The sequence below is a fragment of the Pseudophryne corroboree genome, chromosome 1 (assembly GCF_028390025.1).
Source record: "Pseudophryne corroboree isolate aPseCor3 chromosome 1, aPseCor3.hap2, whole genome shotgun sequence".
NCBI lineage: Eukaryota > Metazoa > Chordata > Amphibia > Anura > Myobatrachidae > Pseudophryne > Pseudophryne corroboree.
The window spans coordinates 663,133,191-663,152,554 of record NC_086444.1 but is presented as its reverse complement, the minus strand read 5'-3'; the positions used below and the strand labels follow the sequence as shown (position 1 = coordinate 663,152,554).

At 47.1% G+C, this 19,364-nt stretch overlaps 1 protein-coding gene across 7 annotated transcripts in view; it reads left to right on the top strand.

Annotated features, from left to right (window-relative positions):
- The window catches only part of SHOC1 (shortage in chiasmata 1), a 642,525-nt gene that overhangs the window by 77,673 nt on the left and 545,488 nt on the right, over window positions 1-19,364 (top strand). For all 7 annotated transcript variants that reach the window (XM_063914688.1, XM_063914690.1, XM_063914693.1 and 4 more), the window contains exon 4: window positions 11,119-11,203. In XM_063914688.1, coding sequence (XP_063770758.1) covers window positions 11,119-11,203 — 85 coding nt within the window. The remainder of the gene's footprint in view (window positions 1-11,118; window positions 11,204-19,364) is intronic.

The following is a 19,364-nucleotide window of genomic DNA, read 5'->3' as shown; positions in this document are numbered from 1 at the left end:
ATGTGACAAGAACACTGGGATAGTGTTTGAGGGCAGGTATATTTGTCCCAGGTTCTTGTCTTACATGTTTTAGAAAATGTTAACTTCTAGGAAAAATGCTTTTTGTTTTGTCTGAACCTTTTCAGTTTGCTGTAAAAGCTGGGAAAAGGCTCTGAGAGAGAGATAAGGCGAGTTCTAGACATTGGGCCCAGTTCGGGTCTTTGGCCTCACAGAGGGCTAATCAGGGTTTCAGCTGGGTAAGAGTGATATAGTGCTTCTAACCTGATTAGTATGGGCAGACTGCCTGGGAAGGCTGCAGGATCTGTGTGTGAGAGACACGCTTTCTGATGCAAGTAAGCTATACAGTATGTACTGAAGAACTCTGTGTTTTGTTTAGTGACAGTTAGGAACATCTTATGTTTAGTTAGTGCCGGACAGGCAAGGTATTTTTATTTTGGGGTTTGTTTTATTTTCTGTTTCAATAAAACTGGCCGGGGTCAGTTGTACCAGAAACTGGACTTGTGTTGTTCCTCAGCTGCTGCGGGCTGCCATATTCCCCAGGAAAAGGCACCTTGCACCCCTACAGTGTTACAACTTATACACCTAGTGACGTTAATACATTCTTAATGTGTGTGAAACTTGTACTGAACACTGATTTGTGGATCTAATCAGGAAACTTTATGGTCGACATAAGAATTATAATTCGTGTCGATATCCGGGAGTAGCAACTGGGCAAAATAACATTTTTGCGACCTCGAGGGGTCTGAGGGAAATATCTAATAAGAATAATACACCCTCCACAGATATTACTACGTCTGTGCAACCGTACCATACATATATATCTATACATACAGGTATAGCCTTTTGAAAAGCATCACAGTATCATGCAATGTTTACCCAGTCAGATTTGTTGGTGCCGACAAGGTCACCCACACACGTCTGTATGTCCCATATAGGTTTCTCTTGTGAAAGCTATACATCTGCTGACATGTCGATACGTATTTTCATTCGTCGGCGGTGCCGACTGAGAAATTTTTGACAGTACTCAGCCGTAGACATGCCAACACACATGTACTAACCACCCACCGACATTACACTGATTATTTTATGTCAGGGAAACACAGAAGATGTTTTTCTGCTCTATTACACCATATTCCTTATATATTGTGCTTTTCTTATACATATAACACACTAAACCACTGTGCCCCCCCTTGTTTTTCACTGTGATATCATCAGCAGTGCTTTTGGAAGGGCCAGCGTCTCTGTGAGGAGAAAATGGCGCTGTGTAGAGCTGTGAGGGCTAAGCCACGCCCCCTTAATGGCGTGCTTCAGCCCCGCTATTTTTTAGCTTTTTTTTACCCTGGCGAGGGTCTGTATACAGTGCCTATGCACTGTATATTTCTTGTGCCAGCCTGATATGGAGGTTTTATTGCTGCCCAGGGCGCCCCCCCTGCGCCCTGCACCCTTGTAGTGCCGCTTGTGTGTGGGAGCAATGGCGCGCAGCGCGACCGCTGCACGGTACCTCTGAAGACTGAAGTTTTCTGCCGTCTGTATGAAGTCTTCTTTGCTTCTTTTACTCACCCGGCTTCTTTCTTCTAGCTCTGTGTGTGGGACGACGGTGCGGCTCCGGGAACGAGCAGCTAGGATATACCAAGTGATCAGACCCTCTGAAGCTAATGGTGTCCAGTAGCCTAAGAAGCAGAGCCTTTGAACTCACAGAAGTAGTTCTGCTTCTCTCCCCTCAGTCCCACGATGCAGGGAGCCTGTTGCCAGCAGTGCTCCATGAAAATAATAAACCTAACATAAAGTCTTTTCAGAGAAACTCAGGAGAGCTCCCCTGTTTTGTGTCCAGTCTCTCTGGGCACAGAATCTAACTGGAGTCTGGAGGACGGGCATAGAGGGAGGAGCCAGTTCACACCCCTTTTAAAGTCTTAAAGTGCCCATGTCTCTTTTTTTTATCGTTTCTCCCCCCAAACATCAGAACATCGGTTGGCACCATCAGGAACATCAGAACATTGTGATTTTCCTTTTAACAGCGGGGACAGCCGCCAGGTACACGGGGGAGGGGTGGACGGGGGGTTGGGGGGGTTACTTTACACTTTCCCCGCGGCTGCTATTGTCTGCAGCCGCTGGGTGGGGGGTCCTGCTGTGCTGACTGATCAGCAATGATCGGCAGCATGACAACCACTGGGGGAGGTTGCAGGGAGGCAGAGGGACCTTCTGGTCCCTCTGAGAGCGGCGGCGGAGGGAAGTATCTCTTCCCTGCAGCTGCAAACACTGTTTATCTTATTGGTCGCATACTGTGCGACCAGGTCAGATAAAGCACTTGCTGGTGTGATCGCATGTGATGTGACCATGCCAGGCAAGTGGTTAAAAGACTCAGCTTTCACGGCGAGTCTTAAAAGAAAGTTTACAGCTACATTACCATTAAGTGCAAAACATGTTGTTAGTGCTGCTTTAAATTTACATCACAAACCTGCCGAGAAGTTGTAAGCTGCTGCTTCATAAATATAGCCCAGAAAGTCACAGGATTTTACTCCACAATCTTCCTAGTAAGTCAAAACATCAAGGTCAATTCTAGATTTAAGACAGCTCAGCCAATTCACTTATGCAAAATATTTGGCATGAAATCAGTATAGTCATTTCTACATACCAATGAGGAGGGAGTATTTCTTATTTCTCTAACGTCCTAGTGGATACTGGGGAATAGATTACCATGGAGTATAGATCGGGTCCACTGGAGCCTGGCACTTTAAGTAATCAATAGTGTGTGCTGGCTCCTCCCCTCTATGCCCCTCCTAGCAGACTCAGTTTAGAAAATGTGCCCATGGAGCCGGGTGCATTCTGTTGCTCTCCAGAGAGTTTTCTTCAGAAATTTCTTTTAGTTTGATATTTTCAGACAGCACTGACTGGCAACCAGTCTGTCTGCATCGTGGAACTTAGAGGGGGGGGACCGAACCAACTTCCTCAGAGTTAATTGTTCGTACCCCGCTGACAGGACACTGAGCTCCTGAGGTGATGTTCTCATACCCCTTGGGTGTGAGCCCACGCCGTCAGCATGCCGCCACCCCTAACAAATGCCGAAGAAATGCGGTGAGTGATACACCGGGGTCCCGGTTAGCGGGTCCCTGGTGAAAATGGCGGTATGAAGGGACAGTGATCACCCGGCTACGTGCCGCGGATCCCACTGAGTACCCACACTGGCATCATGGTAAAAGGGGGTTTGCGCACTCTCTTTTTACATAAACAAATGGAGTAGCCAGTATTAAATAAACTGTAGGGACCGCGCGCCATTATGGGGGCGGGGCTTCCCAGAGAGCGGGACCAGAGGCTAAACGGCGCCATTTCCTGCTGCTGCTGCCCTGACTAAGCTGCATCGGAGACTGCTCCTCCACAGGACCCACTGAATCACCATTGTATCTAGTACCAGGGGGTTATAGTAAAGGGGGAGCACATAGTCAGCGGTTATACCGCTGTGTGGAAATTTGCACATAAGAGACACCCAGCAGGGCACTGCTCGGTCTGTGGTGTTGTGTGCTGGTCCCAATCTTCTCTGTGTCACTCCATTCAGGGTAGTCTGGGATAAGTGTGCTATCTCACTAATACTGCACTGTGTTTCATACTAATCTGTGTGTTTTCTGCTCAAGCATGTCTGCAAATAAGTCTGTGTGTACTTTATGCAAGGCTAGGTTTACACCTTCCTCACAAGGTTCCCTAATGTGTACCCAATGGTCACTACCTTCACAGGGTAGTAATGTGCAGGAACCTGAGTGGATGGAATCATTTAAAACTATGATTACTAGTATTAACTCAGAGTTAGCTACGCTAAACAAGAGAGACAGACCCTGAAACAAACCATGGACACATTCGTGTTAGCTGCTGCTGACCACAGGCAGGCTCCTCCGCCCCCCTGTTGGCCTCTCATAAACCCACTCTCCCACAATTATTGCAATCTGACTCTGATTCTGAACTACCAGAGTTTGATGAAGGAGGTACTGAGGTGGACGAGGATAATTCCCTGTTCCCAGGAGTTGAGGCCCTCATTTATGTTATTATAGAGGTTCTCAATATCACAGATAAGGAGGAGGAACAGACAGAGGAGTTGTTTTTTAATGTGAAACCAAAGTCCTCTGCAACCTCCCCGGTTTCTAAATAATTAGATTCCCTGGCTAAGGCAGTATGGATAAATCCTGACAAGAAATTTATTACCCCTAAACTGGTGCTAAATGAATTTCCTTTCCCTACAGAGGATAGAAAAATCTTGGAAATTCCGCCAACAGTGGATATCTCTGTGTCCAGGCTATCACGTAAGATTGTTTACCTGTACCTGGGGCTGTTTCTCTTAAAGACTCAGCTGATCGCAAGATTGAAACCACTCTTAAATAAGTTTACACAGCAGAGGGTGTGGCCCAACGCCCTACCATAGTATGTGGCTGGATTTCCAGAGCCATAGTAAAAATGTCTGATGAGATTCTGAAAGGGCTGCTTACACTACCTCAGGAGGAGGAGATAGTTACATTACTACAACATACCCAAGATGCTGCAAACTTTATGAGTGAGGCTGTTAAGGAACTTCGTATCATTAATGGCCGTACCACTGCTATGGCAATATCGGCTCGTAGAGCCCTGTGGCTGCAACAATGGTCAGCAGATGCTGATTATGAAAAAGGGTTTAAGAACCTTCCTTTTGCAGGTGATGCCTTGTTTGGAGAAGAACTGAACAAGTGGATATCTCAGGCAACTGCAGGTAAATTTACATATCTGCCGTCTGCCCCGCCACCTGCTAGACGTTCCTATCCTTGGCCCTCCCTGCAGTCCTTTCAGGTGGCCAGATTCAGAGGCAGAGCCAGAGGTGCCTCCAGTGCTGCTAGAGGAACTTGTGGTAAGTCCCGTAAACCAGCGGCCGCTGGACCTGAGGAGCAGACCTCCGGATCCTCTTCTACGAAGCCCTCCGCATGACGATTTGCCCCAGCAGCAAGGCAACTTTCAGGTAGGTGCTCGCCTTCAACACTTTGCCCATATATGGGCAGAGTCCTGCCGGGATCCTTGGGTGAGGGACCTCAAATCCCAAGGATACCGGCTGGAATTCCAGGAACTCCCTCCTCTCAGAGTCTTCAGGTCAGGCTTACCAGCTTCACCGGTAGCAAGAGTTTCCTTACAGGAGGTGGTGCAAAAGCTGCTTACTACAGGAGTTACTGTTCCAGTACCTCCTCAGCTGCACACAAAGGGTTTTACTCAAGTCTCTTTGTGGTGCCGAAGCCGGACGGATCTGTACGACCGATCTTGAACCTCAAATCCCAGAACCCTTATCTTCGAGTTTTCAAATTCAAGATGGAATCTCTAAAAGGTGATAAAGGACCAGCCAGTCAGCTCCTAACTGTCATTTTTCAAACCCAGCCTGTGACATGGCAGTAACGATCTGATTAGCTGGTCCTTTATCACCTTCCACTTTATCACATCACCAAGCTTAATAAATCTGCCCCTCAATTTCCAGAAGTCTCACATGGAACCGTCTCAGAGAATTCAGTTCCTGGGGATGATCCTGGATACGGTGTCTCAGAAGTTTTACCTTCCAATGGACAAGGCTTTGACTATTCAGTCTATGGTCCATTTGGTGCTGAAACCTCATGTGGTCTCAATTCATCTGTGCATTCACTTGTTAGGCAAGATGGTGGCCTCCTACGATGCGATCCAGTATGGCAGAATCCATGCGCGACCATTTCACATGGATTTGTTGGACAAATGGTCGGGATCTCACCTACACATGCATCAGCAGATAACATTGTCACGAAAGCACGGATATCTCTGCTGTGGTGGCTACAAGTCTCCCATCTGGTGGAGGGTCGGAGTTTCAACACCCAGTTGTGTTCGCTGTTGACAACGGATGCCAGCCTCCGGGGATGGGGGGCTGTAACTCAGTGGGCACAGTTCAAGGGGACATGGTCGATACAGGAATCTGCTCTTCCGATCAACATCCTGGAATTCAGAGCAATTTACAATGCTCTGGTAAAGGCCTCGTACCTCCTTCCGAATCAGGTCATTCAGATGAAGTCAGACAACGCCACGGCATCAACCGACAGGGAGGAACAAGAAACAGGGCTGCAATTTGAGAGGTGTCAAGAATACTCCTCTGGGCGGAAGCCAACGCAAGGGCCATCTCAGCCGTTTACATTCCGGGAGTGGACAACTGGGAAGCGGACTTCCTAAGCAGGCACGACCTCCATCCGGGAGAATGGGGCCTCCACCCTCAGGTGTTTCAACAACTTGTTCACCAGTGGGGTTGTCCACAGATAGACCTGATGGTTTCTCGTCTCAACAAGAAGCTCCGTCGTTACTGCTCAGAACGAGGGACCCACAGGTAGACGCTCTGTTGATGCTATGGACTTACCAGTTCATATACCTGTTTCCTCAAATTCCACTCATCCCAAGAGTTCTCAAAAGACTCAAAAAGGTAAGAGTTCAGGCAATTCTCATTGCCCCGGATTGGCCCAGATGTGCCTGGAAGTTGAGAGGGAGATTTTAACCAGGAAGGGTCTTCCATCCAAGGTGGTTTCCAATATGATCCAGGCCCGTAGGGTGGTAACTTCCAAATTACCACCGTATTTGGAAGAAATATGTTTCTTGGTGTGTGGGTAGAAATTGTTCCCCTGTGGAATTTCGTCTGGGCCATTTTCTACTGTTCCTGCAAGCAGGCGTGGATAAGGGCCTACGTTTAGGCTCCATCAAGGTTCAGAAACAATTGGCGGTACTTCCTGAAGTACAGACCTTTCTAAAAGTGGGTTTTGCACATTCAGCCACCCTTTGTTCCTCCTACGGCTCCGTGGAACCTCAATGTGGTATTGACCTTTCTTCAGTCGGATTGGTTTGAACCCTTACATAGGGTAGACTTAAAAGACCTAATGTGGAAGACTGTTATGTTACTGGCCTTGACTTCTGCTCGACAGGTGTCGTAATTGGGGGCCTTGTCCTGTAAGGTTCCATACTTGGTATTTCATGAGGATAGGCCAGAGCTCAGAACTCGCCCACAGTTTTTGCTGAAAGTGGTGTCAGCCTTTCATGTATATCAACCAATTGTGATTCCTGTGTTATATGACACTTCCATTGCTCCAAAGTCTCTGGGTGTAGAGAGGGCTTTTGAGGATTTACATCAAAAGGACTGCTCGACACAGGAAGTCGCTTTTCGTCCTTTATGATGCTACGAAAATTGGTCGCCCTGCCTCCAAGCAGTCCATTGCTCGTTGGCTCACATTGACTATCCAACAAGCCTATACTTCGGCAGCTCTGCCGCTGCCGAGTTCTGTTCAGGCCCACTCCACAAGGTCAGTGGGTTATTCCTGGGCTGCTGCCCGGCGTGTCTCGGCCTTACAGTTGTACCGGGCAACTACGTGGTCTGGTGTGAACACGTTCGTTAAGTTCTACAGATTCGACACCGTGGCCAAGGATGATCTTCAGTTTGGTCAGGCGGTTTTGCAGGGGTCTCAGCACTCTCCCACCTGTTCTGGGAGCTTTGGGACGTCTCCATGGTAATCCACTATTCCCCAGTATCCACTAGGATGTTAGAGAAAATAGGATTTTAGTACCTACCGGTAATTCCTTTTCTGGTAGTCCGTAGTGGATACTGGGCACCCGTCTCAGTGCTTCGTTTCCTGCTTACCTGGTTGTGTTATTGGTTGGGTTGCTGTTGCTTTCCCTGTTCCATGTTTGGTTAGCGTTGCTATCCTTCTATAGTTAGCGTTACTTTCCTCTGTTCTGGTTAGCTCTGCTAACTTTGTTTTTATTGTGTGTTGGTTCGTTACCTCACCACTTTATGTGTTATATCCTTCTCTCAATGTATGTCCGTCTCCTCGGGCACAGTTTCCTAGACTGAGTCTGCTAGGAGGGGCATAGAGGGGAGGACCCAGCACACACATTTCTTAAAGTGCCTGGCTCTAGTGTACCCGATCTATACCCCATGGTAATCTATTATTCCCCAGTATCCACTACGGACTACGAGAAAAGGAATTACCGGTAGGTACTAAGGGGCAGATGTATTAACCTGGAGAAGGCATAAGGAAGTGATAAACCAGTGATTTGTGCAAGGTGATAAAGGCACCAGCCAATCAGCTCCAATATGTAAATTAACAGTTAGGATATGATTGGCTGGTGCCTTTATCACCTTGCACATATCACTGATTTATTACTTCCTTATGCCTTCTCCAGGTTATTACATCTGCCCCAATATTCCTGTTTTCTTTAATGCAGTGGTTCTTAAACTCTGTATCAGGACCCCAAACAGTTCATGGTTTACAGGTCTCTCCTCACAGAATCACAAGTGAAATAATTAGCTCCACCTGTAGAACTTTTAGAATGTGTCACTGAGGAATGAGGACACCTGTGTACCTGCAATCGCCTCCTTGTCTGGTAGAGAGAATTTAATTGCAATGGCCCTAGCTGGCTCTATTTTAGAATCTAGTGTACTATCACACTTATTTTTGTTAGCAGCTTCTATTCTGCCATAGAGGGTCATTCCGAGTTGATCGCTCGCTAGCAGTTTTTAGCAGCCGTGCAAACGCTATTCCGCCTCCCACTGGGAGTATATTTTAGCTTAGCAGAAGTGCGAACAAAAGGATTGCAGAGCGGATACAAAAATAAATTGTGCAGTTTCGGAGTAGCTCCAGACCTACTCAGCGCTTGCAATCACTTCATACTGTTCAGTTCCGGATTTGACGTCACAAACACGCCCTGCATTCTCCCAGCCACGCCTGTGTTTTTCCTGGCACGCCTGCGTTTTTCCGAACACTCCCTGAAAACGGTCAGTTGACACCCAGAAACGCCCCCTTCCTTTCAATCACTCTGCGGCGGACATTGCGAATGAAAAGCCACGCTAGATCTTGTGTAAAACTACATCAGCTGTTGTGAAAGTACGTCGCGCGTGCGCATTGCGCCGCATACGCATGCGCAGAAGTGCCGTTTTTTCACTTTATCGCTGCGCTGCGAACATTTTTATCTAGCAATCAACTCGGAATGACCCCCATAGTTGGGGAGTGTGAGTATGTGGAATCCACTGCTGAACTGTAGATAACTCCACTCACAGGGACTGATTCGGCAGTCGACTTGAGAAAATGGGCATAAAGCACTGATTTATTCTTATGCTGGCCCGTTTTATGTTGACCAGGTCCTAAGTTTTTCTTTTGCTGCAGGCACTTTGGCTGTTTATGTGATAAGTTTATTTTATGATTTGTAGATGTGTAGGCATATTGGCTGGCAGCATGCATCATCCGGTCTACTTAAATTCTACATTTTGTAAAACAAGAAAAAGTCCTTCTAGATTGGAAATGTCTGAAGGCGATAATAGATTATTTTTTTCTAGTATACTACAATGGATAGCTCATTTCAATAGTATTGGCTGAAATATTTTCTGTCTATGGAGGATGACCACTCCATGCGGGATGCATTTACTGAGCTCTGTGGGACTTGGCTTCAGTATTTGGAATCATAAGAATCAGACGGCTATACGAATTACATGTTCAATTTGCCCCAACTACCAGTTACATACCACCCAACATGACCCTCTCCAGCAGGGTCGCAATGCTCTGCTCCTGGGCTTCCCTCTTAATGTATGATTGCCCTCACCTGTGGTGAAACACTTTTTCTATCCATTAACATGCTAAAAACAGGTGCCGGCAATCATACATTAAGAGAAAAATCCAGAAGCAGAGCATTGTGTCCCTCCTGGAATGGGTCATGTTGGGAGGTACTCTTGTTGCCGCCTATCGTCCCCATTCTGTTGAGACTTGATGACATCTAAGCTCTCTGTTGCTCCCTTTTACAACATCCCTCTACATATTGCATGATTTGTTTGTCCATTTTGTCCTCTCCCTACCTTTACCTGTAATATATTTTCCCTATGTTGATAATACCGTTCCCCCTTTTCCTTATACTATGTTTCGGACTTATTGTTATATTAATCATTATGTTAACAAGCCGCTTTGCTTATAGTTTCTCTGTTGTAACATACTGTTTCTCCGGTCATCTTGTTATGCATGGTATTATACCATACCTCCCAACATGCTGGGGCTTAGGGAGGGTGGTTCCGGTGGTGCTCGTGCTCCAGGCACCCAAGACAGTACAGGGCGCCGCAGCTCGACTCCGCCGGAACCTCCGCCTGGCCGCAAGGAGCTCGCAGCTGTAAGTCACTGACAGCTGCGAGCCTGAGCAGCATCAGCTTTCTCCCTCCCTGCCCTCCACCCCTCCGTGCTCCGTGATGCACGGGCGTCTGATATCATGACGTCAGACGCCAGACGGGTGGAGATGCGCCGCAGCCAGACTGCACAGGACTGCTGAGACGGAGCAGCAGGAGCGTGGCAGGTGAGCATTATTTTTTTTCTTTTTTTTTCTTTTGTGTGTGTAAGCGGCGCTACCATGGGGCACAACTACTGGGGGCAAAGCTACAGGGGGCACAACTACTGGGGGCAAATCTACAGGGGGCACTACTACTGTGGGGAAATCTACAGGGAGCACAACTACTGTGGGCAAATCTACTGGGGGCAAATCTACAGGGGGCACTACTACTGGGGGCAAATCTACAGGGGGCACAACTACAGGGGGCTCAGCTACAGGGGCACAACTACTGGGGCCAAATCTACAGGGGCACAGCTACTGGGGGCACAACTACGGGGGGCACAACTACAGGGGGCAAATCTACAGGCGGCTCATCTACTGGGGCACAACTAATGGGGGCAAATCTACAGGGGCACAGCTACAAGGGGCATAATTACAGGTGGCAAATCTACTGAGGGCACAACTACAGGGGGGCAAATCTACAGCTGGCACAGCTACAGGGGGCACCTGAAGGTTCTGATCTAAAGTGACGCATTAAATGAAAAAACAATAGCATGGGTTATTTTATAGTACATCCATGTAGCCTGCTTAACTAATCCTGGCTATATGAGACTCGCATGAGCTGGCTAAATACAGAAATTGTTCTATTTTTAATAAAGTTCTTTTAATGGGAAGGGAGACAATTTACTTTATATTAAAAATGGAACAGCCCTTTACCTTAGGGAAGTTCATCGTGGTCAACATGACATTTGCTTACAAAATGTGGATTGACCTTCTATCGTACCTGGTTGTAATATTTGTTTGTTTTTCCACATCCAGCTATTCCAACCTGCAAGTTGCATGAAGAGAACTCTATTACGGATGACTGGAAAAAATATGCCTCCAATGCAGAATTTCTGGAAAAGTATGTGGCACTAGTACTTACACATATACTACCATTGTATTATGATAATAATGAGATAACATGGGCACCTAGAATAAGGGTGCTGATTTGTCAAAGTCAGTCATTACAGGTTTTAAAAATGACAGTTAGGAGCTCATTTACTGGTGTGTTATCACCTTCCACTTATCACTGCTTTATCACTTCCCCAGGCTTAATACATCTGCCCCATAGCACTATGCTTACTATACTATTCTTTTAAACTCAGTCATGAATTACACATGTTCTTTGGATGACTGACTTCAAACCTGCATTTCAGCATGTTTTAGGCATCTGGAGAACCATAGTTATTCATTAGTGTCCCAGTTTAATGGTAATCCTACATAGTACAGGGATATTCCTTCCAGTTACTTCATCATAACTGGATGGAAGAGGCCAGTGGTAGAGATTGCAGTTCATGGCTCATTGTGAAAAACAGCATAAAGGAAAACTGGTTTGCTTCGCTAAGACGCAGGAGGCCAAGCTCTCAGAGAGTTTGCCTGATTTGCATTCTGCATAACCAGTATACTGCTGTGGAAGCACATCTACTACTGTATGTGGATCAGTGGCTTAATTCCACTTCAGATTCCTGGGTAAGGGGCACTATGGATTGAGGATACCTAATAAATCATGTCAAGGCACCACCCCAATATTTACTCACTACTAGTCTTCATGTGAACCATTACAAGTGCCAGGCCATGTTACTAGCTATTCACACATTAATAACAACTGGTGTGATTATTCTAGAGCAGAGGTTCTCAAACTCGGTCCTCGGGGGCACACACAGTGCATGTTTTGCAGGTAACCCAGCAGGTGCACAGGTGTATTAATTACTCACTGACACATTTTAAAAGGTCGACAGGTGGAGCTAATTATTTCACTTGCGATTCTGTGAGGAGACCTGCAAAACATGCACTGTGTGTGCCCCCGAGGACCTAGTTTGAGAACCTCTGTTCTAGAGCAGTGGTTCTCAAACTCTGTCCTCATGACCCCACACAGTGCATGTTTTGCAGGTAACCCAGCAGGTGCACAGGTGTATTAATTACTCACTGACACATTTTAAAAGGTCCACAGGTGGAGCTAATAATGTCACTTGTGATTCTGTGAGGAGACCTGCAAAACATGCACCGTGTGGGGTCCTGAGGACCGAGTTTGAGAACCTGTGTTCTAGAGCCAGTAGTACACAGGGTTGAGTTTCTATGAATTTCAAGATAGTCAGTGAGAAATGACTAAGAACAATACAATTAATCTGATGGTGGACAATACTTTAAAATATGGTTTCCTAAACTTGGTTTTCAAGGCACATTAATAGTCCAGGTTTTAAAGATATCCATGCTTGTGTATGGATGGTATAATCAGACTAACTGAGGTACCAATTAAGGGCATAATTCAGACTTGATCGCAGCGGCAAATTTGTTAGCAAAACCATGTGCACTGCAGGTGTGGCAGATATAACATGCTGAAAGAGTAAGGGGAATATTCAATTAGGGTCGGATCCGACAACCCCTATTCAATCTCATCTCAATTTGACCTTAAAAAAGTCAAATTGAGATGAGGGACCCATAGGAGGAGAGGGGGGGCAGAGCAGTGGGGAGACCAGCGGGGACAGCCACGGGCAGATGGAGGAGAGCAGACCTCACGGCAGTGTCCACCCAGCTCCAGCAAGCGTGACCTCCTGCTGCAGCGCTGTGCTGTAGCGCTTCTCTCCCCTGTATGCCCGCGGCTGTCCCACGTCTCCCCAAGGCCCCCTCCTCCTCTGGGTCCCACATCTCAGTCTGACATTTTTTTATGTCGGACTGAGATGGTCGGAAACGGGACCAAATCCTGTCGAATTTGGCCCCGTTTCACTCAAAAGTACGTGAATCGGCAGCTATACCGCCGATTCACGTACTATTCGACAAGTCGAATAGTACGTGAATAAAAATTGATGGGATTGAATAGGTCGAATCACTATTCGACCTTAAAAAGTCGAAAACTGGGGGGCGTGGCCTAGCTGCTGCTGTGAGTGGAAGTGTCTCAGCAGAGCTGCAGGATTTCTGGCACTTCTCACCCTCCCTGCACATCCATCTCTGCTCCTTTCAGCCTGGTGCCCTCTCCCCCACTCCTGCTGCTGTGCACTGGCCGGTTGGTGAGGTCCGCGGAATCGGGGAGCACTCCTGGAGGCTCCTGCAGATTGCGGCCTACCTTCTGCCCTGAAGCTGGGGACTAAATTTTCAAGCCTACCCGGGCCGGACTTCCAGGACCCGGGAAAACAGGACGTGGCTCCACAGGACGGCTCCTACCTCTCCCTGCAGGCTCCTTTGGGGTCTCTGGGGGCTCCCAGAGGCCGAGGACCCGTGGGCCCTTGTGTTTTTACTCCTGTGTGCCTGGGATCCACCTCTGTCTCCAGCTGGGAAGGAGACATTCACAGCCAGTGCCCATTTTGGATTCTTCAGTCTGTGCATCTCTGCAGCTCTGTCCCCTCCTTCTGAGGCTGAAACTCAACCCTGAGCTAGACCAGGACCAGTGATATCTGCCTGTGGCTCTCCTCCAGCTTTTTCTACTACATCTCCCTTGGGGTGTATATTCCATTATGTGGTAGTGCTGCCGATTCCTGCTGGAATCCCCTGTACTGGATCTGTGAGTACCCCCTTGCTGGGATTTGTTGTGCCTCTCTCATATTTGTCGTTTCTCCCCGACCCTGCAAAGATCTCTCTGCATGTAATAATGTTTGAATAGGGATGTGATGTGCTCTGTCCTCTCTACGCCTCCACCCGGGGTTCTCATGCATACATAGTAGCTTCTGTTTGGAACCAGCATACTACTCTGCCTCCAGGGCCTGTGACGCATTGGCCTTCCAGTTTCATTCGTCTACTCCTTCTACTGCAGCCCTCTAACAATGCCCCCTAAAAAAATTAAGGACGCACTCCCGCCCCCGGTGGCTTTCTCTAATCAAAAAGGGGCCCGTATCTCCTCGTCTCCTGCCGGGAGCTCCATCCCATCGAGCCAACCTGACCGTCCTAAGGAGAGTTCTGGCCATTCCTTATCAGTCCCTGGGGTGGACTCTAATTCTACGGATCCTCTCACTGTCAAGACTCTGTGTCAAGTCCTTGCGGCTTTTAAATCTGAGCTCACTCAAGACCTCTCTCTGGCTATCCGTGAAGTTAAAGTGGAGCTAACTGCTTTAGGTGATCGCACAGACCATCTTGAACGTAAAATGGAGTAACTGGTGTCCTCTCATAATGACCTTATTTTGGCCCATGACCGACAACAAGCTGAGATGGAGACGTATAAAGACAAAATGGCGGATATAGAGGACAGGTCACGGAGAAATAATATTAAAATCCGAGGTATCCCAGACTCTGTGGCCAATTCGGAACTTCTGGACTATGCTATGTCCCTCTTCCGCAAACTGCTACCTGGGGCGGATGACAGAGACCTTCTCATCGATCGCATTCAACGGCTTCCGAAACCACGGTCGGTTTCCGCCTCCTACACTCTCGATACCCTCCTCAGTGTTCACTTCTTCACGACCAAGGAACGGATAATGCAAGCTGCCAGATCTGCATCTGATTCGGATACGCTTGGAGGCATACAAATATTTCCTGACTTCTCGGCACTGACCATCTCTAAACGTAGAGCTCTGGCTCCTATCACGGAGGCACTACGTTCTCATGACATTAGATACAGATGTGGCTTCCCAGTGAAATTGGTGATTTCCCATGAGAATTCCTCCTACGTAGTTGCCACTCTGAATGCTTGGGTTAAGCTGCTTAATGACTGGGATGTTTCGGTCAAAGTGCCCTCTACATTGAAACCTCGCCTGCCACTTACCCGTGAGTGGTCTGCGACCTGACTGAGTATTCAATTTTCCAATTAATGTAGTTCCTGGTTGATCTTCATGTTTGGGGACTCCGTCCCCCTTATAATTCATACCGGATACGTGAGTTTATCTGTTATATATGTGTATGCTTTTGGTTCCTTCATTTGCTGTTTATATTACTATGTGTACCTGCATTTTCCTCTGATTCTATCTCTTTTATCTTTCTTTTTCTTCTTACTGTACACATGAGGGTATCTCACTAGTCACTTACATTATTTGTTGATGTGCTTGTTGGTACCGTTATTGGTACTTGTAGTTTGGCTATACGTTATTGCTTCAGGTATACATGTGCCTTTTGTACCCCGGGTGGTGATACTACCGCCACCTCCCCATACTTTTTCTACTGCATACCTTTTGTCACAACTGAGGGCCTGAGCTGACGGGAGGCAGCCTCAGTTGTAGGGGCTGAGATGTACCGGAACCTGGGAGGTTGTATCAGACCCCTGGACATGTAAGTAACATGGATAATAACTGCCCGAAGGCGTGACCACGACAACTTAGATAAAAGTCAATGATGTTTATTATGACAACTCCGCATCACAGCAGCAATAAAAGAAAACGTAAAAGTCAGCAAAGAATAAATACAGTTCCTGAGTACTACAGCATGGCAGGAGCCATAGGGCACTGGTAGTGTGAGATAGTTCTTATGATCTTCTAGATGGAAAGTCCTTACCAGGCCCGGCTGTAGCAATGGAGATAACCCAGGATTGTACCAGCTGGTGTTCCAGGAAGAGCTGGGTTGCTGAAGGTAAAACAGCTGCTGTGGATACTGGCTGGAACCAGACTGTTGTTAGCACGGAGTGGATACTGGCTGGAACCAGTTAAATAATAAATGAACTTTGGGAGCAATGAAATGTGAACTGAAATGTAGAACTTGAGAGCGGAGAAATAATAATTCCGGTGGAGAGTGGTAAAGTGTAGAAAGGACACCGGCCCTTTAAGGGAAGCTGTATTCTGCTGGAAGCTGAGGCTGGAAGCAGGTAGTGTTGTAGCTGGAAACAGATGAATCCACAATGGATTGGAGAGTCAGGCTACACCGCAGGTGGAATGCTGGTGCGGGTCTCTATGGTGGAAGTCTTGAGACAGGAGCTGGAACCCGGAAGACAATCACAGAAGAGAGACAAACAGGAACTAGGTTTGACAACCAAAGCACTGACGTCTTCCTTGCTCAGGCACAGCTTACTTATACCTGCAGCAAGGAAGGGGTTGGCTAGGCAATTATGCAAATCAACAATACAAACAGCAGATTGGTAGAAATGATCAGATGACAGAATCCAAGATGGCTGCGCCCATGCAGACACTTGGAGGGAAGTTTGGTTTGTAATCCATGTGGTCTGGGAAACAGTAATGGCGGCGCCGGCCACCGGAGACAGGAGACGCCAGGCTGATAGATGCACATTTAACCACGCGGGCACAGCGGAGGCCGCGGCTGATGAAAACACCACTCTGACACTCTGCATGTGGAAACTCAGGAACAGCGGAATCTGGTCCTGGAACGCTGAGCCCGCCTTAGGAGGCATCTGAAGGGTAAGTAATGGCGTCCAGATACCCGGATCGTGACACCTTTCCCCTGCAGTAGCAATGCGGTCCCAATATAATGGGCCCTTTTGGTTTTTCCAGCCTGTTCTTTCCTCTTTTTTCCCTAGTTTGTCTACCCCCCCCCCCCCCAAAAAAAAAATTGGGATGTCAGCTGTTTTTGCTTTTTGTATATTTTAAATGGTACGAATATATTCATTGAATGTTAAAGGGTTGAACTCCCCCAATAAACGCAGGCTAGCCTTGACCACTTTTCATAAACACAGAGCTGACATAGTTGCCTTGCAGGAAATGCATTTTTTGTCAGCAGGTCCCCCGGCTCTGAGAGACCGGAGATACCCAGTTGGCTTTTTTGCAAATGGCCCCTTCAAGCGCAATGGAGTGGCTGTTCTTTTTCAGAGCTCTGTTTCGTTTGAACTGCTGTCCCAGATAGCTGACAAGAATGGACATTTCCTCATTCTAGTTGGAAAATTGGAGGATAAGATGGTTACGATTGTATCTCTCTATGCTCCCAATTGTAACCAAGTCCCCTTCCTTAGAAAAGTTTGCTCGACTATTGCGAGGGTTCGTCAGGGTGCCCTGCTAATGTTGGGTGACTATAATTTAGTGCTTGATCCTAAATTAGATAGATCTCCTCAGTCTTCTTCCCAGATGTCTGCGGCTCCGGCTGGCCCGTCACTCGCCTTCCGCAATTTGCTGGCAGAATATGACCTGTATGACTTGTGGAGAGTTCAGAACCCAACTTCGAGAGATTATACGTATTTCTCTCCAGTGCACAATTCCTACTCTCGCATAGATTTTATTCTTTGCGATAAGTGGACTTTGCAGCACTCAGCACAGGTGGATGTTCTGCCTATTTCCTGGTCCGATCATGCTCCTCTCCTATGGTCTTGGAATATTTGCCACCAATTTACCCCCCCTCGGCCATGGCGCCTATCTGCCCACCTGCTGTCGGACCCTATATCTAAAAAAGCGATTGATGATTGCATCGCCCTCTATATGGAAACTAATTCCCCCTCAGATACTTCTGTCACGACTTTCTGGTGTGCCATTAAGGCAGTTGTGCGAGGCACTGCGATCCAAGCCGGTACTAGACTCAAACGACAAGCTATCCAACAACAACAAGACTTGGAATCTAAACTTAAGGAGGTTGAAGATAGGAATAAGCTCCACCCCTCTAGGGCCCTACGTAGGGAATTAAAGGATATCCGAGGCCAACTTCAGAAACTCCTCATGAGACGGTCCCAGTTTGCTTTAAATAGGTTGAGACAGAAATTTTACCTGACTGGTAATAGACCGGGGGAAATGCTGGCTCGCAAGCTCCGTGCTCTCCAGGCTCGTAATAGGATTAGACATCTGATTTCTCCTCAGGGTGGTAAAGTGTCCAATCCATATGACATAGCGAATCAATTCGCTAGATATTATACCAAGCTGTACAACCTTTCTTCTGATCCCCTTACTTTTCCACCCACTCCTGATTCTATATAATCCTTCCTAGCCGACGTCAAACTCCCCTCCTTTTCTGCGGAACAGCTCGAGACATTAAATGCCCCGTGGACCCCCTCCGAGGTAATTCAAGTAATGAAATCACTCCCGCATAATAAAGCCCCCGGTCCAGATGGCTTCATTAATTCATTTTACGTTTCTCTCTGTGATCAACTATCGCCCACCCTGACCTCCTTGTATAATTCAATCTCCTCTCTTGGTGCTTTCCCTATAGAAATGCTGGAGGCTCAAATTATCACTATACCCAAGCCAGGTAAAAACCCAGCGCATTGTCAAAATGATAGGCCCATTGCACTATTGAACGGCGATATTAAAATTTTTGCCAAACTTGTAACTTTCCGTTTAAATGTCTTTCTGCCATCTCTCATTGCCTACGACCAAGTTGGGTTTGTGCCTGGTAGACAGGCATCTGACAATACCCGTAGGGTTTTTGACTTGATTGATATCGTTCCCTCTAACACTGGCCTTCTCCTGCTCTCTTTAGATGCAGAGAAGACGTTTGATAGACTGAACTGGCAATATATGTCCTCGGTTCTAGACAAGTTTGGTTTTAGTGGCCATATTCTTTCTTCGGTTTTATCTCTATATAGCTCCCCCTCTGCACGGGTATTTAGTAACGGTTTCCTCTCCGATACATTTCCTATTACGAATGGAACCCGACAGGGTTGCCCTTTATCACCCTTAATATTTACGTTGGGCATAGAACCCCTTGCTGAGAAGATTAGGATGTCTGGGGGCTTCCCGGGGGTGACTATTGGCACTACTACTCACAAGTTGTGCCTCTTTGCGGACGACGTCCTTCTGTTTGTCACGGACCCGCTATCCTCCCTTCCTTGTTTGCATGCTATCCTGGGACAGTATAGTGAAGCTTCCTTTTATAAAATGAATACGACAAAGACAGATGCTTTCTCCATTAATATCCCAGCTCCCATAGTGTCCACCCTTCAATCACACTATCCATATAACTGGCGTTCGGCTTCAATTCAGTATTTGGGGATCCAAATTCCACCTTCTACGACCTCTGTTTTTGATGTTAACTTACCTCCACTCATTAATACTTTTTTAGACCTGACTAAGTCCTGGCTATCTTATGATATTTCGTGGATTGGCCGCCTAGCAGCCTTCAAAATGACTCTCTTACCTAAACTCATGTACCACCTTGGGCTACTTTCTCCACGTTATTGAATACGCTGGTAACTAGACTTACTCCCCCTATGGGACCTCCTGTGCCTTTGCAACCGC